We start from the raw sequence: 25,785 nt of genomic DNA, 5'->3' as shown, positions 1-25,785 counted from the left end.
GTTGCTTCTCCACAAGCAAAGTAATGAGGCCTTCTGCCCTCGGTGATCATGGGTAATTTCATCCCATCCTTGAAGTGGACATGAGTTAGGATGTTCTCCAAGTCTTGTGGTCTTATTCAGATTAGCATTTCCAAATCCATCCCAGCCCAGTCTTGTCTTTGTGTCCACTGGACTTTTAGGAGGAGGGTGTCACTGCCCTCCATGATCACGCATCCATTGAGCCACCATATGTTGATACCTACTGTTATTCTGAAGATTCAAACTTCTATTGTAGGATGGGTACATTATGAACTGCTCAGTTTTACAGGGTCCTACTGAATGCTTCATGGCCAGCTCTTCTGTTCTGAAAAGTACCGAGATGGTTCCAAAACTTCAGGCCCTTTGAATGAATTCAACATGCTCTCTGATTCATCTCAGTGCCATCTCCACTTTAAGGTGAGAGGGTTGTTCTACTCTCCGAGACTGCACCGAGATGCACCTATACTTTACTGTCCTACTCACAATTTCTGCCTCCATTTCGACTGGGACTGCAAGGTTAGCCCAGGTTTTTTTCTTTTCATGTGTTTGTGGTCCTGGCCTAACATCTTTTTTGTTGAAGATATCTATCTCATAGTACTTTTGCTGGCATTTCGTAGGTACTGCTGTAAAAGTACTTGTTCCGCTCTCACTGGTGATGGTGGTGGTGTAATTGTTCACATTGTTACTTCCAAATACACCCACCTCTCTGTTGCTGGTGTTGACATTAGTACTGGTTGTGTTCTCATCAATGTTTTTGTTGAAGTTGTTATTTTATGTGTTGATATCAGTTATCATGGTATTTTCCACATTATTTCTGTTTGTGGAGTTGGTAGTTACATTTTTGTTGTCTATACGACTATCAAGTGATTGTGTGTTCTCCGTTGTGTCTCTTTGCTCTATCGTATTACTTCTTTGTTCTTTGCAGTTAATTTTATCACTGTCCATAGGGTCTGTGGTGCTTTTGGATTCATTATCAATTTTGTCCTCGAAATTATTACTTGTGTCGGTGAAAATTACATTTCCATGACTTTTCCTGCTGTCACAAATTGGTTTGTTTTGCGTTAGAAAGTTACACCCCACCATGCCATTTTTTGATTGCAAACATGTAAACATTTTGCAAATACTAATATTTGGGCACAAGGCCCAAATATAATTTAATTCTTTTTTCTGAGGATGAAGACTATTGTCTAATACTCCCTTTTAAACAATAAAATCAATGAAAACTGTAGTTTTGATAACAAAAATACATGTCAAGCTTCCAACAGTCTAGCGTTCCAACCGGAAGTATAATAATAATAATAATAATAATAATAATTATAATAATAATGGGAGAGCACCATAGCCATGCTGGGGGAGCCTTGTAGCCATGCTGGGGAGCATCATAGCCATGCTGGGGGAGCATCGTGGCCATGCTGGAGGAGCATCATAGCCATACTGGAGAAGCATCATAGCCATGTGTTGAGAGAAATTCTTTGGGGTTTGGATAATTCCCCTTTGGAAACATTGATGTTTCATTCAACATCCTTAAACCACCTTTACTCAGGGACCTTTTGAATGGGATGGGCTACTCAACTTGAAGAAAATACTAACTGCAAGGTCATGCATTGTTAATCTTGTTATGAGATCACTGTGTCACACACATATGGTTGTGATGCATGTGCCTGGTGTACCCTTATCAAATGGGTAGTCATGATGGGTATACTGGGCTACATATATTTGTACCCCAGTGTCACTTTGATGGCATGCCCTGCTCTCTCGTGCAATAATAATAATAATGATGATGATGATGATGATAAACCCTTTCAAAATTGTAAATATATAAACAAACTTTTAACAAAATCTTGACTTTTCGGACTTTGTGCTCCTTTTCCAGCAATACATCATTGCTAATCTTAAATAACGCTCATAGTAAAACATCCAGCCCGCTGTTACTTGAAGTCTCTAGGTGAGACTTGAAACAGCTTCAAAAGCAACAACAATGAAAATTGTAAATAATAATAGGAGCTCTCCATTGGTTACAATGACGAGGGTCCCAGCTGATACGATCAACAGAACAGCTTGCTCGTGAATTTAACATGCAAGTGACTGAGCAATCCACAGACACATGTACCCTTAACGTAGTTCTCAGGAAGATTCAGCATGATACAGAGTGTGATGAGGCTGACCCTTTGAAATACAGGTACAACTCGTTTTTACCAGCTGAGTGGACTGGAGCAATGTGAAATAGAGTGTCTTGCTCAAGGACACAACGCATCACCAGGAATTGAACTCATGACCTTATAATCGTGAGCCGAATGTCCTAACCACTAAGCCATGCACCTTCACAAATAATAATAATAATAATAACCCTTCCTACTAAAAACACAAGGCCTGAAATTGTGGGGGAGGGTACGTGTTGATTACATCAAACCCAGTTTTCTCACTGGTCCTTAATTTATCGACCCCGAAAGGATGAAAGGCAAAGTCAACCTCAGTGGAATCTGAACTTAGAACGTAACGGCAGACGAAATACCTATTTCTTTACTACCCACAAGGGGCTAAACATAGAGGGGACAAACAAAGACAGACATAGGTATTAAGTCGATTACATCGACCCCAGTGCATAACTGATACTTAATTTATCGACCTCGAAAGGATGATAGGCAAAGTTGACCTCGGTGGAATTTGAAATCAGAACACAGCGACGGGCGAAATACTGCTAAGCGTTCTACCCAGTGTGCTAACGATTCTTAATAATAACGATAATATTAATCTATGATAATCATGGCAACTGATATAATTTCAGTTATTATCATCATCATCATCATCATCATCATCATCATCATCATCATCAATGTTTATATTATCACTGTTATCTTATTCATTCTTCTGATCATTGTCATCATCATCATCATCATCATCATCATTATCTTAGTTATAATTGTCCACAATATATCATCATCATCATCATCATGCCAATATCCCTAATAATTGTCCCACACTCTCCTCCATCTCCTTCTCTGTCTTCTCATCATAAATCCAGCCTGTAGCTACATCTTCTTTACAACCCCCCACACCCACCCACCCACCCACCGCCTCCCTACTTCCTCATTACTCTCACCTCCCTCTCCATCTTCACCACCATGCCTCCTCCGCCCCCACCTCCTGCTTTCCCTCCTTCCCTCCCCCTCTCTCCTACTTCTTCCTTCAATAATAGAATGAATTGGTTTTTGAAAGTTTTCACTTAATGGAGTGGCTCAATTCCGTTTCATTAATGTCACATTATCGCCTTTACCACCACCACCACCACCACCATCACCACCACCACCACCAGCACCACCACCTCCACCACCATCACCACCACCACCATCACCATCACCACCAACATCACATAACAGTAATGATAATAATAATAATAATTATGATGATAATAATAATTGTAATAACGATAATAATTCTTACAACAAGCGATAACAATTAACTAATATCAATATTAATAACAATTATAATTGTTTCTTACATTAAAAAAATATCGATTTCTCACATCATCATATTCAATATAATGATGATGATGATGATGATGATAACATCAACGACAGCAATAATGAAAACAAAGATGATGATAGTTTTTTTTTTATTAGCCACAAGGGCACAGAACTTTGGTGACAGTAGAACAGTAAAGAAAACAAATAGCAATACGGGTCCCAGATTTATGGATTCTTCATCTCTCTGTCTTTCAGTTTCTACCTACAACATTTCTACAGATCGAACAGGCCCATCTACTTGAATGGATTTGTGATTTCTCTGCCTTCCTACTTATTAAGACTTTGGTTTTCGCTAGGTTAACTCTAAGGCCTTTTGATTCTAGACCTTGCTTCCATACCTAGAACTTCTCTAGTTAAGATAGTAATTCAGCTATAAGAACAAGGTCATCAGCATAGAGGAGCTCCCAGGAGCAGCCTGTCTTGAATTCCTCTGTTATTGCCTAGAGGACTATGATGAAGAGGGGGCTGAGCACCGAACCTTGGTGAACCCCTACTTGTACCCTGAATTCTTCGCTGTTCTCATTGCGAACCATCACCTTACTGGTAGCATCCCTGTACAAAGCTTGTACAGGTCTCATCAACTCATCTATCCCTAGTTTCAGTATCGACCACCAGATAAGGGATTGGGGGACCCTGTCAAAGATTTTCTCCAAGTCAGCAAAGGCCTAGTAAAGAGGTTTATCTTTCTCATACACAGAAAAGAGAGAGGGAGAGAAAGAGAGATTAAACAATTGCATGAAAAAACAATGAAGGAACACAGATGATGTGGACGTGCTCAACCCTCATCACTTATCCAGAAATCATCACAGTTTCGTGCCATTATCTCTAACAAAACAATTACAAAAAGAAATGAAATAGAAAACAGCTATAAAAGTCTGAGGGGCATTCAAAGATAATGTTATAAAGTTGATGCCCAAATAAGGGGAAGAAATTATAGAGTAAAAATATCACATTTCAAGCATAGTCTTTGTTTCGATACTAGAGCAAAGTTCTGGGAAAGATGGGAAAGAGACGAAAGGAGATAACAAAGAAACAAAGAGAGACAAGGAGAAAAATGCATGTGGGTTACATTAATGTCAACTTTTCTATACTTTTACATGGGTCAGACAGAATTCATTTTGGCAAATTTTATGTAGTTGGATGCCCTTCCTGTCACCAACATTTTACCTGTTTTCACTGAAGATTGGACAGGAACTACACCTCTTGTATGACAGTGATGCTCATTTACAATCATCGTGAGACATCACAACAAGGATACATACACACACACATACACGTGTGTGTCTTTGTCTTGCAAGCTACTAGGTATCCTACTGGTGCTGGTGCCACATAAAAAGCAGCCAATACACTCTGTAAAGTGGTTGGCATCAGAAAGGGCGTCAAACAAGAGAAACCGTGCCAAAACAGACAATTGGTGCTTGGTGCAGCTTGCCAGCTCCTGTCAAACCATTCACCCTATGCCAGCTAGGAAGGCAGATGTTAAATGATGATGGTGGTGGTGATGATATGTATATATATATGTATGTATATATGTGTGTGTGTATGCATGTTTTTATGTGTGTGTGTGTGTTTATATGTGTTTGTATGTGTATATATGTGTGTATATGTGAGCTTATATATATGTGTATGTATATATATGTGTGTGTATGTATGTGTATTTAACAGCTTTTGAAGAGGTTGCACGATGCAATGAAAATTATAGAAAAAATAAATAAATGAGTGGGAATTGAACCGGTGAGTGTGTTAAATAATAAGGCATTAGAGCAGAAGGACTCTCCCCAGAGACAATAATATATTTGAAAACATAAGGACACCGAATGCATAGCCAGCTAGAAATGATGTTTCTTGGGACCGAATAACAGTAACATTCCTCCCTTTCCTGGGACTGCCACATTATGTTGGCAACACGCCATCATTTTATCATGCTGTTACTGTATACCTCCCTTTGAGAGATTTAGAAATGTAATATTTTTATTTTTGTAGATCAGTGAATGTTTTTCACTTTGAATTCTATTAGCTTACAACAGCGGATTAGCAGTGACATCTAGCAAAGCCAAGCTCCTCCATGCTGATAAAGGGCAATAACCCTGAAACTAGTCCATGGATGCTGAGTTTTGCTGGGTGGAGGTGCTAATCTCCCCTGTTCAAAGACATAAGTACACAGAATGTTTGTGTCGCATAGCCAGCTAGAAACAATGTTTCTTGGGGCTAAATAACAGTAACATTTCACCCTTTCCTGGGACTGCCTCATTATGTTGGCAAAGCCAAGCTACTCCATGCTAATAAAGAGCAATAACACTGAAACTCGTCTGTGGTTGCTGGGTGGAGGTGCAGAATGTGTGTTGCATAGCCAGCTAGAAGCAATGTTTCTTGGGGTTAAATAACAGTAACATTCCACCCTTTCCTGGGACTGCCACATTATGTTGGCAAAGCCAAACTACTCCATGCTAATAAAGAGCAATAACACTGAAACTAGTCTGTGGTTGCTGGGTTTTGCTGGGTGAAAGTGCAGAATGTGTGTTGCATAGCCAGCTAGAAGCAATGTTTCTTGGGAGTAAATAACAGTAATATTCCTCCCTTTCCTGGGACTGCCACATTATGTTGGCAACCATCCATCACTTTATTGTGCTGTTACTGCATATCTCTCTTTGAGAGATTTAGAAATGTAATATTTCTATTTTTAATATGCATGTATGTATATAGCTAGCTACTTTCTCATATACGAGCAAAGCCATTGCTAGAAAGAATCATTGAAATGGGTCATTGATGATAAAATGTAAGGCCCTTGTATGATTCTTGAGCCTGGCCAAAGATTTGCACATTCTATTGCATAATGCACAGCTGTGCTGTCTGACAGAGGGAACAGGTGCCACAGTATGAAGTCTTTTGACATGCCTTTTCAATTCTCCAACTGAAAGGCACACCTTTCCGTAAATTGCACAAAACCAAATTATACAACAGACCTGCTCTCTGCCTTAACTCTCTGTTTTTAACGCTGTGCCAAGTCCTGCTGGATATTCATATTGCTATGTAAGTGACAATGTTCTTTCCCTCTCTCTTTGTTGTTTAGTTCCTCCCCCTCCCCCGCCCCCTCATCAAATCAGTCTCAATCAAGCAAACCAGCTATTTTTTATCTTTTACTTGTTTCAGTCCTCAGAGTGTGGCCTTGCTATGGCACCACCTTGAAAGGTTTTAGTTGAACAAGTCAACCCCAGTACTTGTTTTTGCTAATTAAAGCCTGGTACTTATTTTCTTGGTCGTTACAGGAATGCAAATAAACCAACAACAGTTATCAAGTAGTTGAAGAACAAACACACACACTCATATATATATATAATTCAATTTAATTAGAGGTTAAAATAACCCCATTAAGGGATAAAAGTGGCCATTGAATTTTAATTAAAGCACCATTCGAGCATGGTCAATGCCAGTGCCACCTGACTGGTCCTGTGCCGGTGGCATGTAAAAAGCACCATTCAAGCATGGTCGATGCCAGCGCTGCCTGACTGGCTCCAGTGGCAGTGGCACATAAAAAGCACCATTCAAACGTGGTTGATGCTAGTACCGCCTGACTGGCCCTCGTGCCGGTGGCACGTAAAAAGCATCCACTACACTCTCAGAGTTGTTGGCGTTAGGAAGGGTATCCATTTGTAGAAACTTTGCCAGATTGGATTGGAGCCTAGTGCAGCCTCCTGGCTTGCCAGCCCTCAATCAAACCGTCCAACCCATGCCAGCATGGAAAGCGGATGTTAAACGATAATGATGATGATGATGATGTGTGTGTACATACACTTACACACACTGTATGTTTGTGTATGTGTGTCTGTGGTTGATGTAACTTAGTGTTTCAGCAAAAAGAAATCGATTGAATGTGTCCCAGACACATTATATCAGGAAGTATTAGTGTTGATTCATTTGACTAAATCCTTCAAGGTACTGTCCCAGTATGGTCGCAGTCCAATGCCCGAAACAAGTAAAAGAACAAAAGTTGCATAATAATGTTTGAGTGTTTTGATTGTGTTACACTATGCGTATAGAGTATGTATGTGTGTGTGTGTATGAAAGTGTGTATGTGTGTACATGTTTGTATGTCTTTGTATGTGTATGAAAGTGTGTATGTGTGTATATCTCTGTGTGTGTATCTGTGTGTGTATGAAAGTTTGTATGTGCGTATATCTGTGTGTGTGTGTATGAAAGTTTGTATGTGCGTATATCTTTGTGTGTGTATGAAGCGTGTGTATGTGTGTATATGTTTGTGTGTATGAAAGTGTGTATGTGTGTATATATCTTAGTGTGTGTGAGTTTGTGTATATATATATATATGTGTGTGTGTATGAAAGTGTATATGTGTGTATATGTGTATATCTTTGTGTGTCTTTGTGTATGTATGAGCGTGTGTGTATCTTTGTGTGTTTATGAAAGTGTGTATATGTGTGCATCTTTGTATGTATATCTTTGTGTTTCTTTGTGTGTGTATGAGAGTGTGTATGTGTGTGCATCTTTGTGTGTCTTTGTGTGTGTGTATGAGCGTGTGTATGTGTGTATATCTTTGTGTGTTTATGAAAGTGTGTGTGTGTGTGTGCAGATCTTTGTGTGTTCTACTCTAATGTTCTTAATTTAATCATTCACACGCACACCAGTTTTTCTCTCTCCATTCTGGACAGTTTCTTCTCTGATTATTGCACTGGACTTAGTCATCGTAGTGGTGGCCGTTGACAGGTGTTGTGGTGGTAGTGACGGTGTGGTTGACAGTAATTGACGGATGATATGTGCAGTGGTGGTTTAGGAGGCAGTGTTAGTTGCACTTAATAGTAATACTGTAAATTTTGTGTTGCTTATTGATGTTTATCCCTAAGTCAGTTCTGACTGAGTAAACCTATGATCAAAGACATTCCAGGCATGACCACCCTGTCTTTTAATTGTTTGCAGCAAATCCAGGACCACATTATTCAATATACACTTTTTAAAGATATTCAGATGTAATTTGAGGAGTATTTAGCTGCTAATTCTAGAAGTTTGTAAAACTATCCAGAGGCTCCTTTGCTGGCTTCTTTCATCTTTATTTCTTTACATGTTATAGTCATTAGACTGTGGCCATACTGGAGCACCATCTTCAAGAATTTTTATCAGTTTCTTTTGCTAAACCGCTTGGTTACAGGAATGTTAAACATAGTCACAGACATGGTTGTGTGGTAAGAAGCTTGCTTGGTTCCAAGTAAGTGTCTTTTATTACAGCCTTAGGCCAACCAAAACCTTGTGAGTGGATTTCGTAGACGGGAACTGAAAGAAGCCCATTGTGTATATATATATATAAGTGTGTGTGTGTATGTTTGTGTGTCTATGTTTGTTCCCCCATCCCCCATTGTTGATGTATTTACGTCCCCGTAACTTTGCAGTTCGGCAAAAGGGACTAATAGAATAAGTAATAGGCTTACAAAGAATAAGTCCTGGGGTCAATTTGTTCAACTAAAGGCGGTGTTCCAGCATGGCCTGAAACAAGTAAAAGAAAAAATACACAGGTTGTCAAGCAGTGGCACAGAACAGACACATGCACAAACATATATATATATATATATATTTATAACAATAAGGGTTTTGCAACAAGTTGCTTGACCACATACCGAAAATTTTAGAAATAGCAGCTAAAAGACTACTATTTCCATTTTCTACAAAAATATGTCTCCACAGACAACAATATTTGTAACTCACACATGGCAAAAAAGAAGAAAAACAATGAAATCAAACAGACATATTTTTGTAGTAAAAGGAAATAGTAGTCTTTTAACTGCTATTTCTAAAATTTTCGGTATGTGGTCAAGCAACTTGTTGCAAAACCCTTATTGTTATAATTATATATAAAAAAAATTTTTGTATAAGTTTTTACTGAATATGGTCCTTTTCCATACCGAAAAACTACTAGGTGAAATTTGTTGATTTTATTAAATTAATTATCTTTCACCCTATATCTGTAATGTATGTATATATATATATATATATATATATATATATATATTATATATATATATATATATATATATATATATATACACACACACAATGGGCTTCTTTCAGTTTCCAGTTACTAAATCCACTCACAAGACTTCAGTTGGCCCATAGATATAGTGGAAGGCACTTGCCCAACATGCCATGCAGTGGAACTGAACTCAAAACCATGTGGTTGGGAAGCAAGCTTCTTAACCTCACACCCACACCTGCACGTGTTTGTAATAATAATGTTTGTTGTTGTTAATGTTTTTAGTATTTGTAGTAGTAGTAGTGGTAGTGGTGGTGAGTGTAATTATAGATGTTGAAAGTAGTATATGTGGTGAAATGATGTGATAATGTTGCTTTCACTTAAAGGTGGTGGTGGTGGTTGTTATGAGTGTATATTATGACTCTTCTTCTCTAGGCACAAGGCCCAAAATTCTGGGGGAGAGGCCAGTCGATTAGATCGACCCCACTATGCAACTGGTACTTAATTTATTGACCCTGAAAGGATAAGTTGACCTTGGTGGAATTTGAACTCAGAACATAAAGACAGATGAAATACCACTAAGTATTTTGCCCAGCATGCTAACAAATCTGCCAGCTCACAGCCTTGTATATTATGACCATGGGCAACATGGTCATTGAAGGAGGAGCTTGTGGTGGTATTAGTGATAGCAAAATCCATACCTGGACTGAAATTACATCCATGCATCCATTGCAAATATTAGGTCATCCCATAAGTAGTTCAGCTTTTTATATAATTCTGTTATTTTTCAAAATGAAGATAAACAAAGTTCTTTTTTAATCTAAAATATACTCTCCTTCATTTTCTACAATGCTCTTCCATCTATCTGGTAGACTTGCAAAGCCCCAAGGCAGCGATCTGGCAGAATTGTTAGCATGCTGGGCGAAATACTTAGCGGTGCTTCGTCTGCTGCTACATTCCAAGTTCAAATTCCACCGAGAACAACTTTGCCTTTCATCCTATTGAGGTCAATAAATTAAGTACCAGTAAAATACTGGGGTTGATGTAATTGACTAGTCTCCTCCCCCAAATTTCAGGCTTTATGCCTATAGTAGAAAAGATTTGCATGGCCCCTCTTCCAAAATTCACTTAACCGTGACAAAAAAATATTCCTCCAGTACTGTTCTGATCTAATTTTTTCCATCCAAATGATTTTGAAGACTGTGGAATAAATGATAATCAGAAGGGGCAATGTCTGGCAAATTTGATGGATGGGACATTGTTTCCCATTCAAACTGCTCCAGTTTTTGGAATGTCATCCTTGCTGTATATGGTTGAGCATTATCCTGATGGAAGAACACTTTTCGTCTTGTAACCAACGATGGTCTAGTGTGGACTTAAGCCGATCAAGCTGCTCGCAGTAGATCTCCTTTGTTATTGTTTGGTTTGGGTTTAAAAGTTCAAAGTGGACTAAACCTTTCATATCCCACCAAACAGATAAGAACATCTTATGTGGGTGAATACCTTCTTTAGCCTGGGGTGCTGTTGTTTCTTCTTTCCCTACCCACTGTCTTCAGTGCCTGACATTTTTATAGAGAACCCATTTCTCATCACTGGTCACTGTTTGGTCCAAAAGAGGTTCATTCATGAGACATGACAGTGAAGAAGAGCACACATTTACTTTATGCATATGATTAGACTCTGAAAGTTTGGGAGAAACCATTGATCCAATTTGCTGACTTTTCTGATGGTATGCAGGTGTCAATGAATGGTTGAATGAACAAATCCAAGCTTCTCTGCTAGTTCCTCAACAATTACAATGAGATTTTGTTCCACCAGGATTTGCATGACGCTCACATCGATCTCTACAAATCTAGGACAAGACTCGTCTTCTAGGCTGTAACTTTCAGCTTGGAATTTCTGGAACCATCGTTGACACTAGCTTACATTTATTGTCTGATCCCCATATACTGCATTAATATTCCTTGCACTTTCCATTGCGTTGTTGTTATTGAACTCACAAAGCAAAATATGCTTCTTTGTCACTTCCATTATAGCTTTGAAAAAATAACTGTTAAAATCAAATTGCACTCTTCAAAACTTGCACTAAGAATAAGGACAAGGTAAAATTACTGCCTGCTTTTATAGCAAGCTGATGCACGTAGTTTATCCCATGCCCCTCTGACTTTTAGTTCATGCAATTGAAAAATCCGCATTATTTATGGGATTACCCAACAGATGCAGCTTCTTTGTTTGTTTTTCTTTTCTTTTTCTTTTCTTTCTATTATTCTCTTTAACTTTAAGTCCTCTCTTTCAAACACTCATACATCGAAACCAATGGGAGTGACCATCATTAGTGGTACTGGTAACTATGAGGTGATATAGCTTTGGTGATACTTGTCATTCTTCTATTATTCAGTTTCCATCTACCAAATCCACTCACAAGGTTTTGATAGGCCTGGTGTTATAAAAGAAAAACGCATGCCCAAGGTACCATACAGTGGGACTGAAGCCAAGATCACATGGTTGGGAAACAAGCTTCTCAACCACATGGCCATACTTAAATCTTTTATATTATCTTATTGGTTTTAATCATTGAACCATGGGTCAATGGTAGTGCTGCCTGACTGGCTCCCTTGCTGGTGGCACGTAATAAGCACCATTTGAGCATGGGTTGATACTAGCGCTGCCTGACTGGCTCCTGAGCTGGTGGTACATAATAAGTACCATTTGAGCATGGGTCGATGCTAGTGCTGCCTGGCTGACACCTGTGCTGGTGGTACATAATAAGTACCGTTTGAGCGTGGGTTGATGCTAGTGCTACCTGACTGGCACTTGTGCTGGTGGCATGTAATAAGCACCATATGAGCATGGGTTGATGCTAGTGCTGCCTGACTGGCACTTGTGCTGGTGGCATGTAATAAGCACCATTTGAGTATGGGTTGATGCTAGTGCTGCCTGACTGGCTTCCGTGCTGGTGGCACGTAATAAGCACCATCCCAACAATCACACACTACACACATGCCTTCCAAGCACTGCTGAAAACAGCAGAAGTGAGCTAGAATATTAAAACTGAGTGCACGTGCACAACAGAGTTCAAGGTCAATTTGTGCCAAGGGGCTTCACTCTGCGTTCTTCAGCTTCATTACTATGGCAACAGTCTGGATACTTATTCATCACACCACACAGACACACACATATATGTATATATAGAACATCAAAAGTTTTCATCTACCAAATTCACTGGCTATGTATTGGTTGACCCGGGCAATAGTAGAAGACATTTGCCAAAGGTGCTATGCAGTGGGACTGAATCCGAAACCATGTGGTTGCAAAGTGAGCTTCTTACCACACATCCATGCCTGCATCTGTTTCACTCTTTCCTACACACTTAAACTCATTCTCATTCATCCTCTCTTTCTCTTCCCACCCTTGTCATTTTCCTCCTCAAGCACACGCACACACACACACACTCACTCTGTGCTTTTGAGCTTTCTTTCATTCATACTTTTCTATTCTCTCTCTCTCTATCTTCATTTTGCTCAGTCACATTCTTACATGTAAACATACTTACCATTCCCTCTCTTTCTCTTTTTCTCCCTATTCACTGCTTCTTTCTCCCTTCACTCTTTCCTACTTTCACTTTCCCACTCCCTTCTCACACTTACTAAACCCACCTCTTCTCTTTCTAGTTTTCCTTCTTACCCTCTTACTTGCACTTTCTCTATTTATCAGTCTCGGTCACTCTTTCATTTCCTCATTCACTCACTCGCTTTCACTCTCACCTTGTTTCTGTATTCCACCATCATTGCCTCTCTCTCCCTCCCCCCTCTAAATCACTCTTGTACTCCCCACCCACCCACTAACCCTAACCCTACCCATTGGAAACAAAATCTATGTCGTGATCCTTCTTTTTTTTTTACTTCTTACCAATAATCCAATCTGATCCGGATTATGTTGAAGTGGAAAAGAAGAGGAGCAGTGCTGGTGGGTAGTGGTGCAGTTGCAGAGATGCATATGTTGGTGATGTGGCTGCAGAAGTGCATGAGTACTGGTGTTGGCGGTGAGGTTGCAGAGGCGCAAGTGTCGCTGATGGAGCTTGGGAGATGCAGGGTCCGGTGGAGGGGGATCTAAGCTTCCATGAGGAACAAGTATTTAATGGCATTGTTCATTGTTTTTTTTTTGTTGTTGTTGATCCCTGTGTGGCAGATGGTGCAGCATGTTGCACAAACATTGCTTGCAGTATTTTGTTATGTCCTTTTATGTTCTGAGTTCAAATCCTTCCAAGGTCATCATTAATTTCCATTCTTCTTGGGTCAATAAAATAAAGTCCCAGTTAAGTATCATGGTTGATTTAGTTGATGAGGCATAGGCTCAGCTATGTGGTAAGAAGCTTGCTTCCTAACTACATGGTTCAAGGTTCAGTCTCACTGCATGGCACCTTGGGCAAGTGTCTTCTACTCTAGCCTCATATATATGATGATATATATATATATCTTCTTTTATTCTTTTACTTGTTTCAGTCATTTAGACTGCGGCTATGCTGGAGCACAATCTTTAGTCAAGCAAATCGACCCCATAACTTATTCTTTGTAAGCCAAGTACTTATTCTATTGGTCTCTTTTACTGAACTGCTAAGTTATGGGGACATAAACACATCAGCATCAGTTGTTAAGCGATGTTGGTGGACACACACACACACATATATACGACAGGCTTCTTTCAGTTTCTGTCTACCTAATCCACTCCGAAGGCTTTGGTTGGCTGGCAGCTGTAGTAGAAGATGCTTGCCCAAGGTTCCGTGCAGTGGGACTAGACCCAGAACCATGTGGCTGGTTAGCAAGCTACTTACTACACAGCCACTCCTGTGCCTCATGTTGTGGAAAAAGAGCATAGGCTCAAAATGTTAAAGACTTTTCCATTCTTCCTGAGCATCAAACTAACACACCTGCTTGTTGTTCTCTTACCTGTCTTCATCTTTTATTTTCTGTAAATTTGAACTATACACACACACAAACACATATATATATATATAGAAAGAGAGAGAGACCCACAGAAGGGAAGAAAGAGGGAGGGTGGTGGGGAGGAAGGTAAATAGACAGGTAGACAAATAGAGGGAGAGGTAAATGAATGAGAAAGAGAGGGAGAGAAAGAAAGAGGTGATATTTGAGTAAAGACAGCTGTTGCCATTTTGTCCACTTTTATCCTACCTTACCACTACTAGCAACCCCCTCCCACCACCACCACTACAACTACCTCTTAACCGTTAGTATTAACTGCACTGTCTCCACTATTAATTCCATGTATATATTATAACCATTACAGCCACCAACACCATTACCACTGCCGCCACCATCACCACCACCACCACCATGACTATCATCACCTCCACCACCACCACATCACTACCCCCCCTTAAGTATTACCATGGTAACTTTTAAAGGTATCAGGGAGATTTAGGGATTGCTATTGATGCAGATGTTTCTGCTGCTGCATCGCATACTGTTGTTGTTGTTGTTACTGCAGCTTTCTTTAACTGCTGCTGCTGTTGTTGTTGTTGTGTGGTTATAATCCCTGTAGTTGTAGTCATTGCGGTTGTAGTGGTTATTTGGCTGTAGCTGTTGTTGCAGTTCATGTTGTTGTTTAGCCACAGGTCAGTCCTGGTTGGGCAGTCTGATAATGACCAAAAGTATTTCAGCCATGACCATCTATCCTCTCTTTTCCTCATATCCTTTATTCTTTCACTTGCTTCAGTCATTGCACTGCGATCATGCTGGAGCAGTCTTGATAAAGCAAGAATGGAGTTCAGTTGTATTGAAGAAGTTACCCACCAACAACCTATTCACATCTCCAATTCCCTCACTGCTCAACACAGATACTTTTGCCTGCTGTGTTTCTACCCTGGGTGAAATCAACCCCCACTCCTTAGACAGCTTCGTCCTTATGAGCTTTCCTGCTGGCATCATATTGATGTTGAGCCTTGTGCAGACCCATAAAAGTTCTGAAACTGCTATCAAACCCAAGCTTCCCAGCAGCTAAAGTGCTGGAGCACAATCCAAATCTCAGTTTATGCGAGGAACCCATGACTAGTTTGTTTGAATTCAAATTTTGCTGAGGTCAACTTTGCTTTACATGCTTTGAAGGTCAATAAACTAAACACCAGTCAAGCACTGGGGTCAATATAATTGACAGGACCCCTCCCCTTCCAAAAATTAAGGCTCGTGCTTGTAGTATTGGGTTGTCTGGTCTGGAAAGTTCTGAGCATTTTAAAGCTAAATCTTTTAATGCCGCATTGAACACACCTGAAACATAACACAGTCAAAACTTTGGCGTTGCTTGAAGTGGAATTGCATCTCTTCTTTGTTCCTGACTAAAAATAGATTTATCTTTCATTCCGCTTACCTTTTATTGACATTTGAAATGGATAACCAATGTTTTTATATTCGTATTGTGCAGACCCCAAAAATTTCATGTTTCCATTGTGTTGACCCCTAATTGCCATAAAAGACTCACTATCGAGACTTTTGTTCTCAAACTGCTTTCAAACCAAGCTTCCCATCTGCTAAAGTGCAGGAGTACAACACAAGTCTCAGTTTCTGCGAGGAATCCATGATTAATTTGTCTGAATTCAAATGTTGCTGACGTCAAAGACTTGCAAAACCATTTGTTGAGTTTACGGTGATGATGCTGTAGGTGAATCAACTGTTCGAAGGTGGAGTGCAAAATTTAAAGTTGGAGAGAGTTTAGCTTGGAATATGACAATCACAGTGGAAGACCTTCAAATTTGGTTGAAGATATTTTGAAGGCAAAAATAGAAGTAAACTCAAATATCTCACCTAGAGAACTTGCAGAGAGGTTGGAAATTTCAAGAAGTACAGATCATGAAATATATCCCTTTTTTTTGCAAGTTAAAAAGCACTCAGATCTTTCCAGACAACCTAATAGAAAGGATTACTAATATCATTATTTTCATTGTCATTCCTTAGCTGTTATGAGCTGTCCAAAATCATATCCTGAAAGCTCAAGAAACAGCATGTAGGACATTTTACTGTGTTATTTATGAGAGACAGTAATATATGATAATATATGCTCTTTACCCTCTTTTACTTGTTTCGGTAATTTTACTGCGGCTATGCTGGAGCACCGCCTTTAGTCAAGCAAATCAACCCCAAGACCTATTCTTTGTAAGCCTAGTACTTATTCTATCAATCTCTCTTGCCGGACCGCTAAGTTATGAGGACGTAAACACACCAGCATCTGTTGTCAAGCAATGTTGTGTGGGGGGGGGCAAACACAGACACACAAACATACACACAAATACATATATATATACATATATACGATGGGCTTCTTTCAGTTTCTGTGTACCAAATCCACTCACAAGGCTTTGGTTGGCCCAAGGCTATAGTAGAAGACACTTGCTCAAGGTGCCATGCAGTAGGACTGAACCTGGAACCATGTGGTTGGTAAGCAAGCTACTTATCACACAGCCACTCCTGCACCTATGATAAAAATTGCTGCCCATGTGTCAAAATTTGAAAGCAATAATATATTGAAGGAAAGGGAGACCAAATATTGAGAATTAAGATTCTATCAGAAGTTTATTGTAATATTTGTGATTTAAAAAAATTTTTCAAGATTCAGATATTCTCAAATTGAGCGTTTTCTTTGAATGCAGGCTGTACCCACAAGAAGAATTTTTTGTTGTTCTTATACTTTTAGGTTCCCTGATATTTGACCATTGTGTTTAAGAGTGGCATTTTGGTATCATGTGCAAAATTCTGATTATCACAAGAACAGTTGTCATTCTTAGATGCCACATTTTTGTGGATTCTATTTCAAGGTTCTTGAAACTATTCAAATATTCTTCACAAAGCTATTGTAGTCTGCTGGGATTGATATATCTATGAGCAAACATGTTTTTTTCAATGTGGTTTTTCACCACAATATCTGGTCTGTTGGCCTGTATAGCACGATAGGCTAGAATACTAAAGTTCCAAAGAATGGTGATTCCTTTATTTTCTACTACTTTGTTGACAAGCTTATATTATTGTGGACACTTTCTCCATTAGATTATCTGCTGCTGCTGTTGATACGGCCATCACCATCGCCTTCATTTCTATCAACAACAACAGCCCTTCTCTTCTCTCACTTCCAGTTGGCAACATTTCATTGGTTTGAAAGATTTAAATAATAATGACAATGATGATGATGACAGCAATAATAATAATAATAATGATAATAATAATAATAATAATAGAAACAAATAAATCTGTAGACTCCTTTGTTTAAAGTTTGATGAAATCCATTGATAATTTTATATAGCTACAATTTTGCAACAAATCAATACCCTAATCTAACAAAAAAATCAATATCTTAATCTGGAAATCAATTTTTTTATAGCACAATTTATCACTGTTATAAAACAGCAAGTTGAGCCAGTGAGAGAGCTGAAATAATCAGGGAACCTCTAGGTGGTCAGTCAACCTGCTAGAAATATCAGTCAAATTACCATGCTGTACTAAAGGTGCAGGCATGGCTGTGCAGTTAAGAAACTTGCTTTGCAGCCACAGTGCAGTACCTTGGGTAAGTTTTCTTCTGCTATAGCTCCAGGTTGACAAATGCTTTGTGAGTTGATTTGGTAGGAGGAAACTGAAAGATGCCCATCATTATCTTCATTTGACATCCATTTTCCATGCTGGTGTGGGTTGGATGGTTTGACTAAAAACTGTTAAGCTGGGGAGCTGCACCAGGTTTCAGTCTGATTTGGCATAGTTTCTACAGCTGGATCCCCTCCCTAACGCCAGCTACTCCAAGAGTGTAGTGGGTGCTTTTTATGTGCCACCAGCATGGGAGCCAGATATGAAACACCGGCATCAGCCAGGACTATGATCTCATTTGGCTTCACAGATCTTCTCAAGCACGGTGTATTGTCAATGGTTTCAGTCACTTATCACTACCTTTGTGTGGCCCAAAGTTTGAAGGGTACTTTTTATGTGCCACCAGCATGGGTGCCAGATATCCAACACTAGCAACAGCCATAACCACAATTTCACTTGGCTTGACAAGTTTTCTCAAGCGCAGCATATCACCCAACATTCAAAGGGAGCTTTTTACATGCCACTTGCATGACTGGCTTGATGGGTCTTCTCAAGTGTGGCTTATTACCAAAGGTCTCGGTCATTTGTCATTGCCTCCATGAGACCCAATATTTTAAGATCATGCTTCAACAGCTCACCCCATGTATTCCTGGGTCTACTTCTTCCACAGGTTCCCTCCACTGTCAGAGATCAGCAATTCTTCACATAGCTGTTCTCATCCATATGCATCACATGACCATAGTCATCTCTTTTGCACACCACATCTCACACATCGTATGCACAACTTTTTTCTCAAGATGTTTACATTCTGTTGTGTATGCACACTGACACTGCACATCCAGTGAAACATACTAACTTCATTTATTTCAAGTGTTCATATGTCCTCTGCAGCCACAGTATACATTTCACTGCCATGTAGCAAGACTGTCCACACACAGGCATCATACAGCCTGCCTTTCATTCTGAGGGAGAGGCCCTTTGTTACCAACAATAGTAGGAGCTCTCTGAACTTTGCCCAGCCTATTCTTATTCTAGCAGCTATGTTCTTGGAGCATCAATCTTCACTACTGTCATGGTCACCTAGATAATGGAAGCTATCAACTACTTCTAGTTTTCCGCCATGGCATTTAATGGAGTCTCTTTTCTGTACATTTTTATTGTTAATTGTATTTGTGCACCTTTCACACACAAAAGCTATTTTCTCTGTTAACCTTCCTCTGATATTGTTTCACGTGTCTATAGCTTAGACCAGGTACATCTTATAGAGTTTCTACCTACACCTTTTCTACAGATTGAACAGGGCCGTGTGTGTGTTTCTGTTTCCTTGTCTTAACTTCATATGTGATAGTTGTAAACAAGTGTCATTCATTTCCAATATTCCGCTAGAACATGTCTGGCCATGGGAAATATTACTTTGCTTGGAAAGAAGTGAAGGTTGGAGACAGGAAGGGCATCCAGCTATAGAAAATCTGCTTTGTTTCCGGACAAACTGCAACCACATCACCATGGTCAAAAATGCCAAGTTGATGTAGCCAATCAGCCATTGGCTCAGTGACTGCATTAAAGAACACAAAATTGCACCCTGGGAACGAGGTAGTTGATAAGATGTAGCTTTGCACATCTCAGGTAGCCTTCCACCTGATGAATTAATGTCTCACTCACTGAACTGACCACAACCATACATATATATATATATATATATACAGAGCAGAAGGAGACATATGGGATGGAAGAGTTGTTGAAGAGGTCACAGGTGTGTGATGGAAAACAATGGACATAAGATAAAATAAGAACAATAATAAACAAGGGAAGAACAAACATATAGTGTGTGTGTTTATATTTGGCAAGAAAGAAAAAAAAGACCATCCCGAAATATTACAATATCTCTCTCTCGCTCTCTCTCTCTCGCTCTCTCTCTCTCTATATATATATGTATAGCTTGAGGAGACCTATTGAGTTAAATCAAAATCACAATCAGAATCAAATCAAAATCAAAATGGAAATTGTAGTTGTGGCTGCTGCCAGTACCACTTGACTGGCTCCCATGCTGGTAGAATGTAATAAGCACCGTTCATGCATGGGTCAATGTCATTGCTGCCTGACTGGTTTGTCATGCTGGTGGCACATAAAAAGTACCATCCGAACGTGGTTGATGCTGGATCCCCCGCCCCGACTGGCTCCTGTGATGGTGGCACATAAAAAGCATTGTCTAAATGTGGCTGATGCCAGTGCTATCCGACTGGCTCTCGTGCTAGTGGCATGTAAAAAGTACCATACGATAGTCTAAGTGTGGCTGATGCCAGTGCTATTTGACTGGCTCTCGTGTTGGGCACGTAAAAAGCACCCACTACACTCTTGGAGTGCATGGCATTAGGAAGGGCATCCAGCTGTAGAAACCTTGCCAGATCAGATTGGAGCATGGTGCAGCCTCCCGGTTTGCCAGTCCTCTGTCAAACCGTCCAACCCATGCCAGCATGGAAAACGGACATTAAAGGATTATGATGATGATAGCATAAGCCATAGATACATGCTTAGAGTAAGCCGTAAACATTGGTAAAGCAAATTATTGACAAAATGCCTTATTATTAAGAAACTACAAGGAAAAATATTTTAATGGCAAAAAACAAGTACGCCCCAAAACTCATCTGCCACCCAACATACGCACATGCTCGTTAAGTTCATGAGCAGACAGTTCCATTGATTGGATCTACTTGGACACTCGTCGTTCTTTACTACTCTAGGCACAAGGCTTGAAATTTTTGGGAAGGGAGCCAGTTGATTAGATCGACTCCAGTATGCAACTGGTACTTAATTTATCAGATCCAAAAGGACGAAAGGCAAAGTCGTCCTCAGTGGAATTTGAACTCAGAATGTAAAGACAGGTGAAATATCGCTAAGCATTTCACCTGGCATGCTAACGTTCCTGCCAGCTCACTGCCTTAACGTCCATGAAATATTCTTTTCCACTCTAGGCACAAGGCCCAAAATTTTTGGGAAAGGGGCCAGTTTATTAGATCGACCCAGAATGCAACTGGTACCTAATTTATCGACCTCGAACGGATGAAAGGCAGAGTTAACCTTTGTGATATTTGAACTCAGAACATAAAGACTGATGAAATACTGCTAAGCATTTTGCCCAGTGTGCTAATGTTTCTGCCAGCTCACCTCCTTTGGAACATTCATCATTGTAACCAGTGTAATAATACCAGTTATTATCATCACTGCTATTTCCATCATTATCATCCTTGTTGTCATCTCCATCATCATTATCATCAACACTATCATCATCATCAACATCACGTCATCATTGTTGTTCTCATTGATATATATGTAATATATATATATATATATATATATATATATATACATACCCAGGCCTATTCCCCATTTATTTTAGGAGTGGGTAGCCACAAGACACAGCAGGCATTCCATTCATTTCCCAGCTCAAATGTATGACTATTAACTGCATCCGTTAGTGGGACCCTGTGGCCCTTGTTTCAGAGTTTGAGGAGTGTGGAACCACCTCTTAACCACTATTGTCCCCAGGTCTACTCTGGCCCGGAGTGATAACCCAGCTATGGGTTAACTAGCAAAACCCCTGCGACTGAGGGTAGGATAGATCAGTAGAATGCAGTCACCGTATTCCCTGCATGGCATTAAAGGCAACTAAAAGGGGCAGGAGTGAGGGAACTGGGAATCCTCTCCTCCTCCTAGTAAATCTATATTCCTAAAAAGAGAAACATGCTCATTGATACATTATTTACATTTGACGGATAATTGTCCTCATCTTGTTTGTTAACGCAACGTTTTGGCTGATATACCCTCCAGCCTTCATCAGGTGTCTTGGGGAAATCTTGAACCTGGGTTTTATCATTCCTAAAGTATTTTTTTATATTATTATTATTATTCAGGTTACTACCTGGAATCGAACTCAAAATCTTGGGGTTAGTCGCCCGCGCTCTTAACCACAATGTTATTATTATTATTTACAAGAGTGGTTAAGAGCGTGGGCTGCTAACCCCAAGATTTCGAGTTCAATTCCAAGCAGTGACCTAACAACATCTAAAAATACCTTGGGAATGAGAACCCAGGTTCAAAATTTCCCCAAGATACCTGATGAAGGCTGGAGGGTATATCAGCTGAAATGTTGTGTTAACAACAAGATGAGGACAAATATCCATCAAATGCAAATAATGTAAATAATTCCTCGTCTCTTAAATATAGAACTGTATTCTCATTAATATTTATTTACATTGTTGTTTACCCTTCTTTTTGCTTCTTGTTTGTTTTTCCTTTCTTCTAGGTCGGGGTCAGTTCAGTGAGCGTGGCATCACTCGTCAGGTGAAAGACTACCTGAGATGTGCAAAGCAACATCCTATCAACTACCTCATCCCCAGGGTACATTTTGTGTTCTTCAACGCAGTCACTCAGCCAATGGCTGATTGGCTTCAACAACTTGGCATCCGTGTCCATGGCGATGTGGTTCCAGTTTGTTCGGAAACAAAGCAGAAGCTGATGTCTGTACCAGAGTACTTTGATGATGACGATGAAGATGATGATGATGATTATGATAGTGATTCTCTCGGTGATGGTGAAGATGGTGTTGCTTGTGACTCTAGTGAATATAATATCAATGCTACTGTTCTCAGTGATGATGATGATGATGATGACGATGATGATGAGGATCATGATCATGATGATGTGCACAACAGCAGTTCTAACATTCTGCTTGGTGCTAGCATGTCATCAAGTTCAAATCCCAACCAGAATATTCAGCAGCTAGAAATGTCTGGTTGTGCATCCGTCTGCAATGAAAGTAGTGCAGACTGCAAGCACTTGCTGCACATTGAGAAAACGGTGCAAACCACCATCGACGAGTCCATGTTGCATTTACGGCAGCTTATCGAGGAGTGGAAGAGGAAGAGGAAGGTGAGGATGAAGAGGTGGGGGCGGGGCTTCCTAACAACGGAGATTCTCGGCAGAATCTCAGTTTGTTGTTGCTGATTCAGAAGTGCATCATGACGCAGGCACAGTCAATGCATTCCCAGCAAAGCCCAGCCAATTCTGCAATCTGTGTTGATGCCGACAACAATGGTGGCAAGAACATTGACATGAGCTCCATCATGTTTACTGCTGATGCTTCTCATCCTGGAAACCTACAGTCAGGCATCAACAAGAAACCACCACCACAACAACAACTGACATTTGCATCATCATCATATCCCTCTTCATATGCTTCTTCATCATCATCATGTACATCATCATCCTTATCAATGGCAACTATCGAAAGAGGAATCAATTTTATCGGATCCGACCACATCCGAATCGTCAATTTGGACATCACTACTCTGATCACTCTGGTCTCTGCTGTCACACATGGACACTGCAATTTCATTTTCCCTGAGAAAATCCTTACCTTACAAGCTAAAGAAGAACGAGAGAAACCAGTCCTACCTCAAATGTTGGATTTCCTAAAAGGTACCGTTTGCTTTTATGTATTTCTGCTTCACATGGTAGTGCATGGACCATTTGTTTTTCTTTCACTTGTTTCGTTCAACAGACCTCAACCGTTGTGGGCCACAGTCTTAACCCTTTAAAATTTAGATTATTTTGTCAAATGCAAAGAGTTATTTATTCAATTTGTCTTGAATTACTAGGCTGGAAAAAAAGTTTGTGCGCCATGTTAAAATAACTTTTTTATGCAAGAATTTATTCAAAAACTACAACAACTATTCTTCAAAATAAAGACCATTATTTTCCACGACCTTCTGCCAATGATCTGCGTGTTTTCAGATTTGGTCAAAGTACCAATCCTTTGGCTTTGAATCAAAAAATTGTTGACAGGCTTCTTCAATTTCATCGAATGACTCAAATTGGTGACCTTTCATAAAGTGATGCATTGATCAGAAGAGACCGTAGTTAGATGGAGCAACGTCTGGACTGTAGGCTGGATGTGGCAGAACTTCTACACTGTCCAATTCTTCAATCTTGTTGCTGGTCTTTCTGGCAGTATGCAGCTTTGCATTGTCTTGTTGAAACAAAGCGCGTTTTTGATGAACACAGTGAGTCACCACTGAATATGAGATGAGCTGAATGAACACCACAAAATTATATGAAAAAAACGCATTATTTTAACACAGTGCACAAACTTTTTCCTCAGCCTAGTAATTATGTATTATTTCATAACTTTGAAATTTCAGTTATGAGAAATTAGACTGTAGCCATGCTAGGGCACCATCTTGGAGAATTTTTAACTGAATATATCAACCCCAGTACTTATTTTTTGAATCTGGTGCTTATTCTATCAGTCTCGTTTGCTGAACTGTTAAGTCATGGGAATGTAAACACACCAATATCAGTTGTCAAGTAGTATTTTAAGCATAAGAGACCCATAGGGTAAGTACCCAGCTTAAGAAAAAAATAAGTCCTGGGGTCGATTCATTTTGTTAAAACCTTTTAATGGTGGTGCTCCAACATGGCCACTGTCCAAAGAATGAAACAAGTTAAAGATAAAAGATATGCCATAATGCCTTGGTATACAAGTTAATTCCTTCCCGGAGAATGCTTGCAAAGTGAAAACTCTTTTTTACTCTTTTACTTGTTTCAGTCATTTGACTGCGGCCATGCTGTAGCACCACCTTTAGTTGAGCAAATCGACCCCAGGACTTATTCTTTGTAAACCTAGTACATATTCTATCGATCTCTTTTGCCGAACCACTAAGTTACGGAGGTGTTAACACACCAGCATCTGTTGTCAAGCGATGTTGGGGGGGACAAACACAGACACACAAACATATACACACACACATACACAACAGGCTTCTTTCATTTTCCATCTACCAAATCCACTCACAAGGCTTTGGTCAGCCCAAGGCTATAGTAGAAGACTCTTGCCCAAGGTTCCATACAGTGGGACTGAACCCGGAACCATGTGGTTGGTAAGCAAGCTACTTACCACACAGCTACTCCTGCACCTATAAGCAGAAAATAAAAGTCACCAAAGTTCATAAACCCAGGGTCTTACAAAGCAGATCCTTGTAACGTGAGGAATTACTGTATATGTATATATACATGTGTGTGTATGTATTTTTATTCTTTTACTTGTTTCAGTCATTTGACTGTGGTCATGCTGGAACAGCACCTTTAGTTGAACAAATCGACCCTAAGACTTATTCTTTGTAAGCCTAGTACTTATTCGATCGGTCTCTTTTGCAGAACCATTAAATTACAGATGCGTAAACACACCAATTGGTTTTCAAGCGGTGGGGGGGAGATAAACACACACACGCAAATACATATATGTGTGTGTGTGTGCGTGTGTGTGTTTAGATATATATATTTTTCTATTGTCTTGGCTTAACAGCAAAAAATCCCAAATTTTATTTAATTTGCTTTGCGGGAAGAACGGTTTCAACGAAGTCACATATTGTCCTTGCCTTCAAAACACGAACAAGTGAAGAAGGGAAATATTCTTTATGTTGCATGTCTCGTTTCTCTGTTTGTTCTTTTTCATTGTTCGAAAAAAAGTTCGTTTTTTATGTTTTTCATTAAAAAAAAAGTTGTTTTTATGTTTTCGTTTTTCATTGTGTTCAATGTTTTTTTGATGTCCTGTACCCATATATGCATATATATATATATATATATACAATGAAATAAATATATATATGTAGGTATGTACATATATGTATGC

At 39.6% G+C, this 25,785-nt stretch overlaps 1 protein-coding gene across 1 annotated transcript in view; it reads left to right on the top strand.

Annotated features, from left to right (window-relative positions):
* LOC115216185 (UPF0415 protein C7orf25 homolog) overlaps positions 1-25,785 on the top strand; it is a 454,440-nt gene that overhangs the window by 399,945 nt on the left and 28,710 nt on the right. The window contains 2 exon segments of the mRNA XM_036506579.1: positions 22,399-23,096; positions 23,099-23,573. Of these exon segments, the coding sequence (XP_036362472.1) occupies positions 22,399-23,096; positions 23,099-23,573 (1,173 nt within the window).

The sequence above is a fragment of the Octopus sinensis genome, linkage group LG10 (assembly GCF_006345805.1).
Source record: "Octopus sinensis linkage group LG10, ASM634580v1, whole genome shotgun sequence".
NCBI lineage: Eukaryota > Metazoa > Mollusca > Cephalopoda > Octopoda > Octopodidae > Octopus > Octopus sinensis.
Note: the sequence above shows the minus strand (reverse complement) of the source record. Positions and strands in the feature narration are given on the sequence as shown.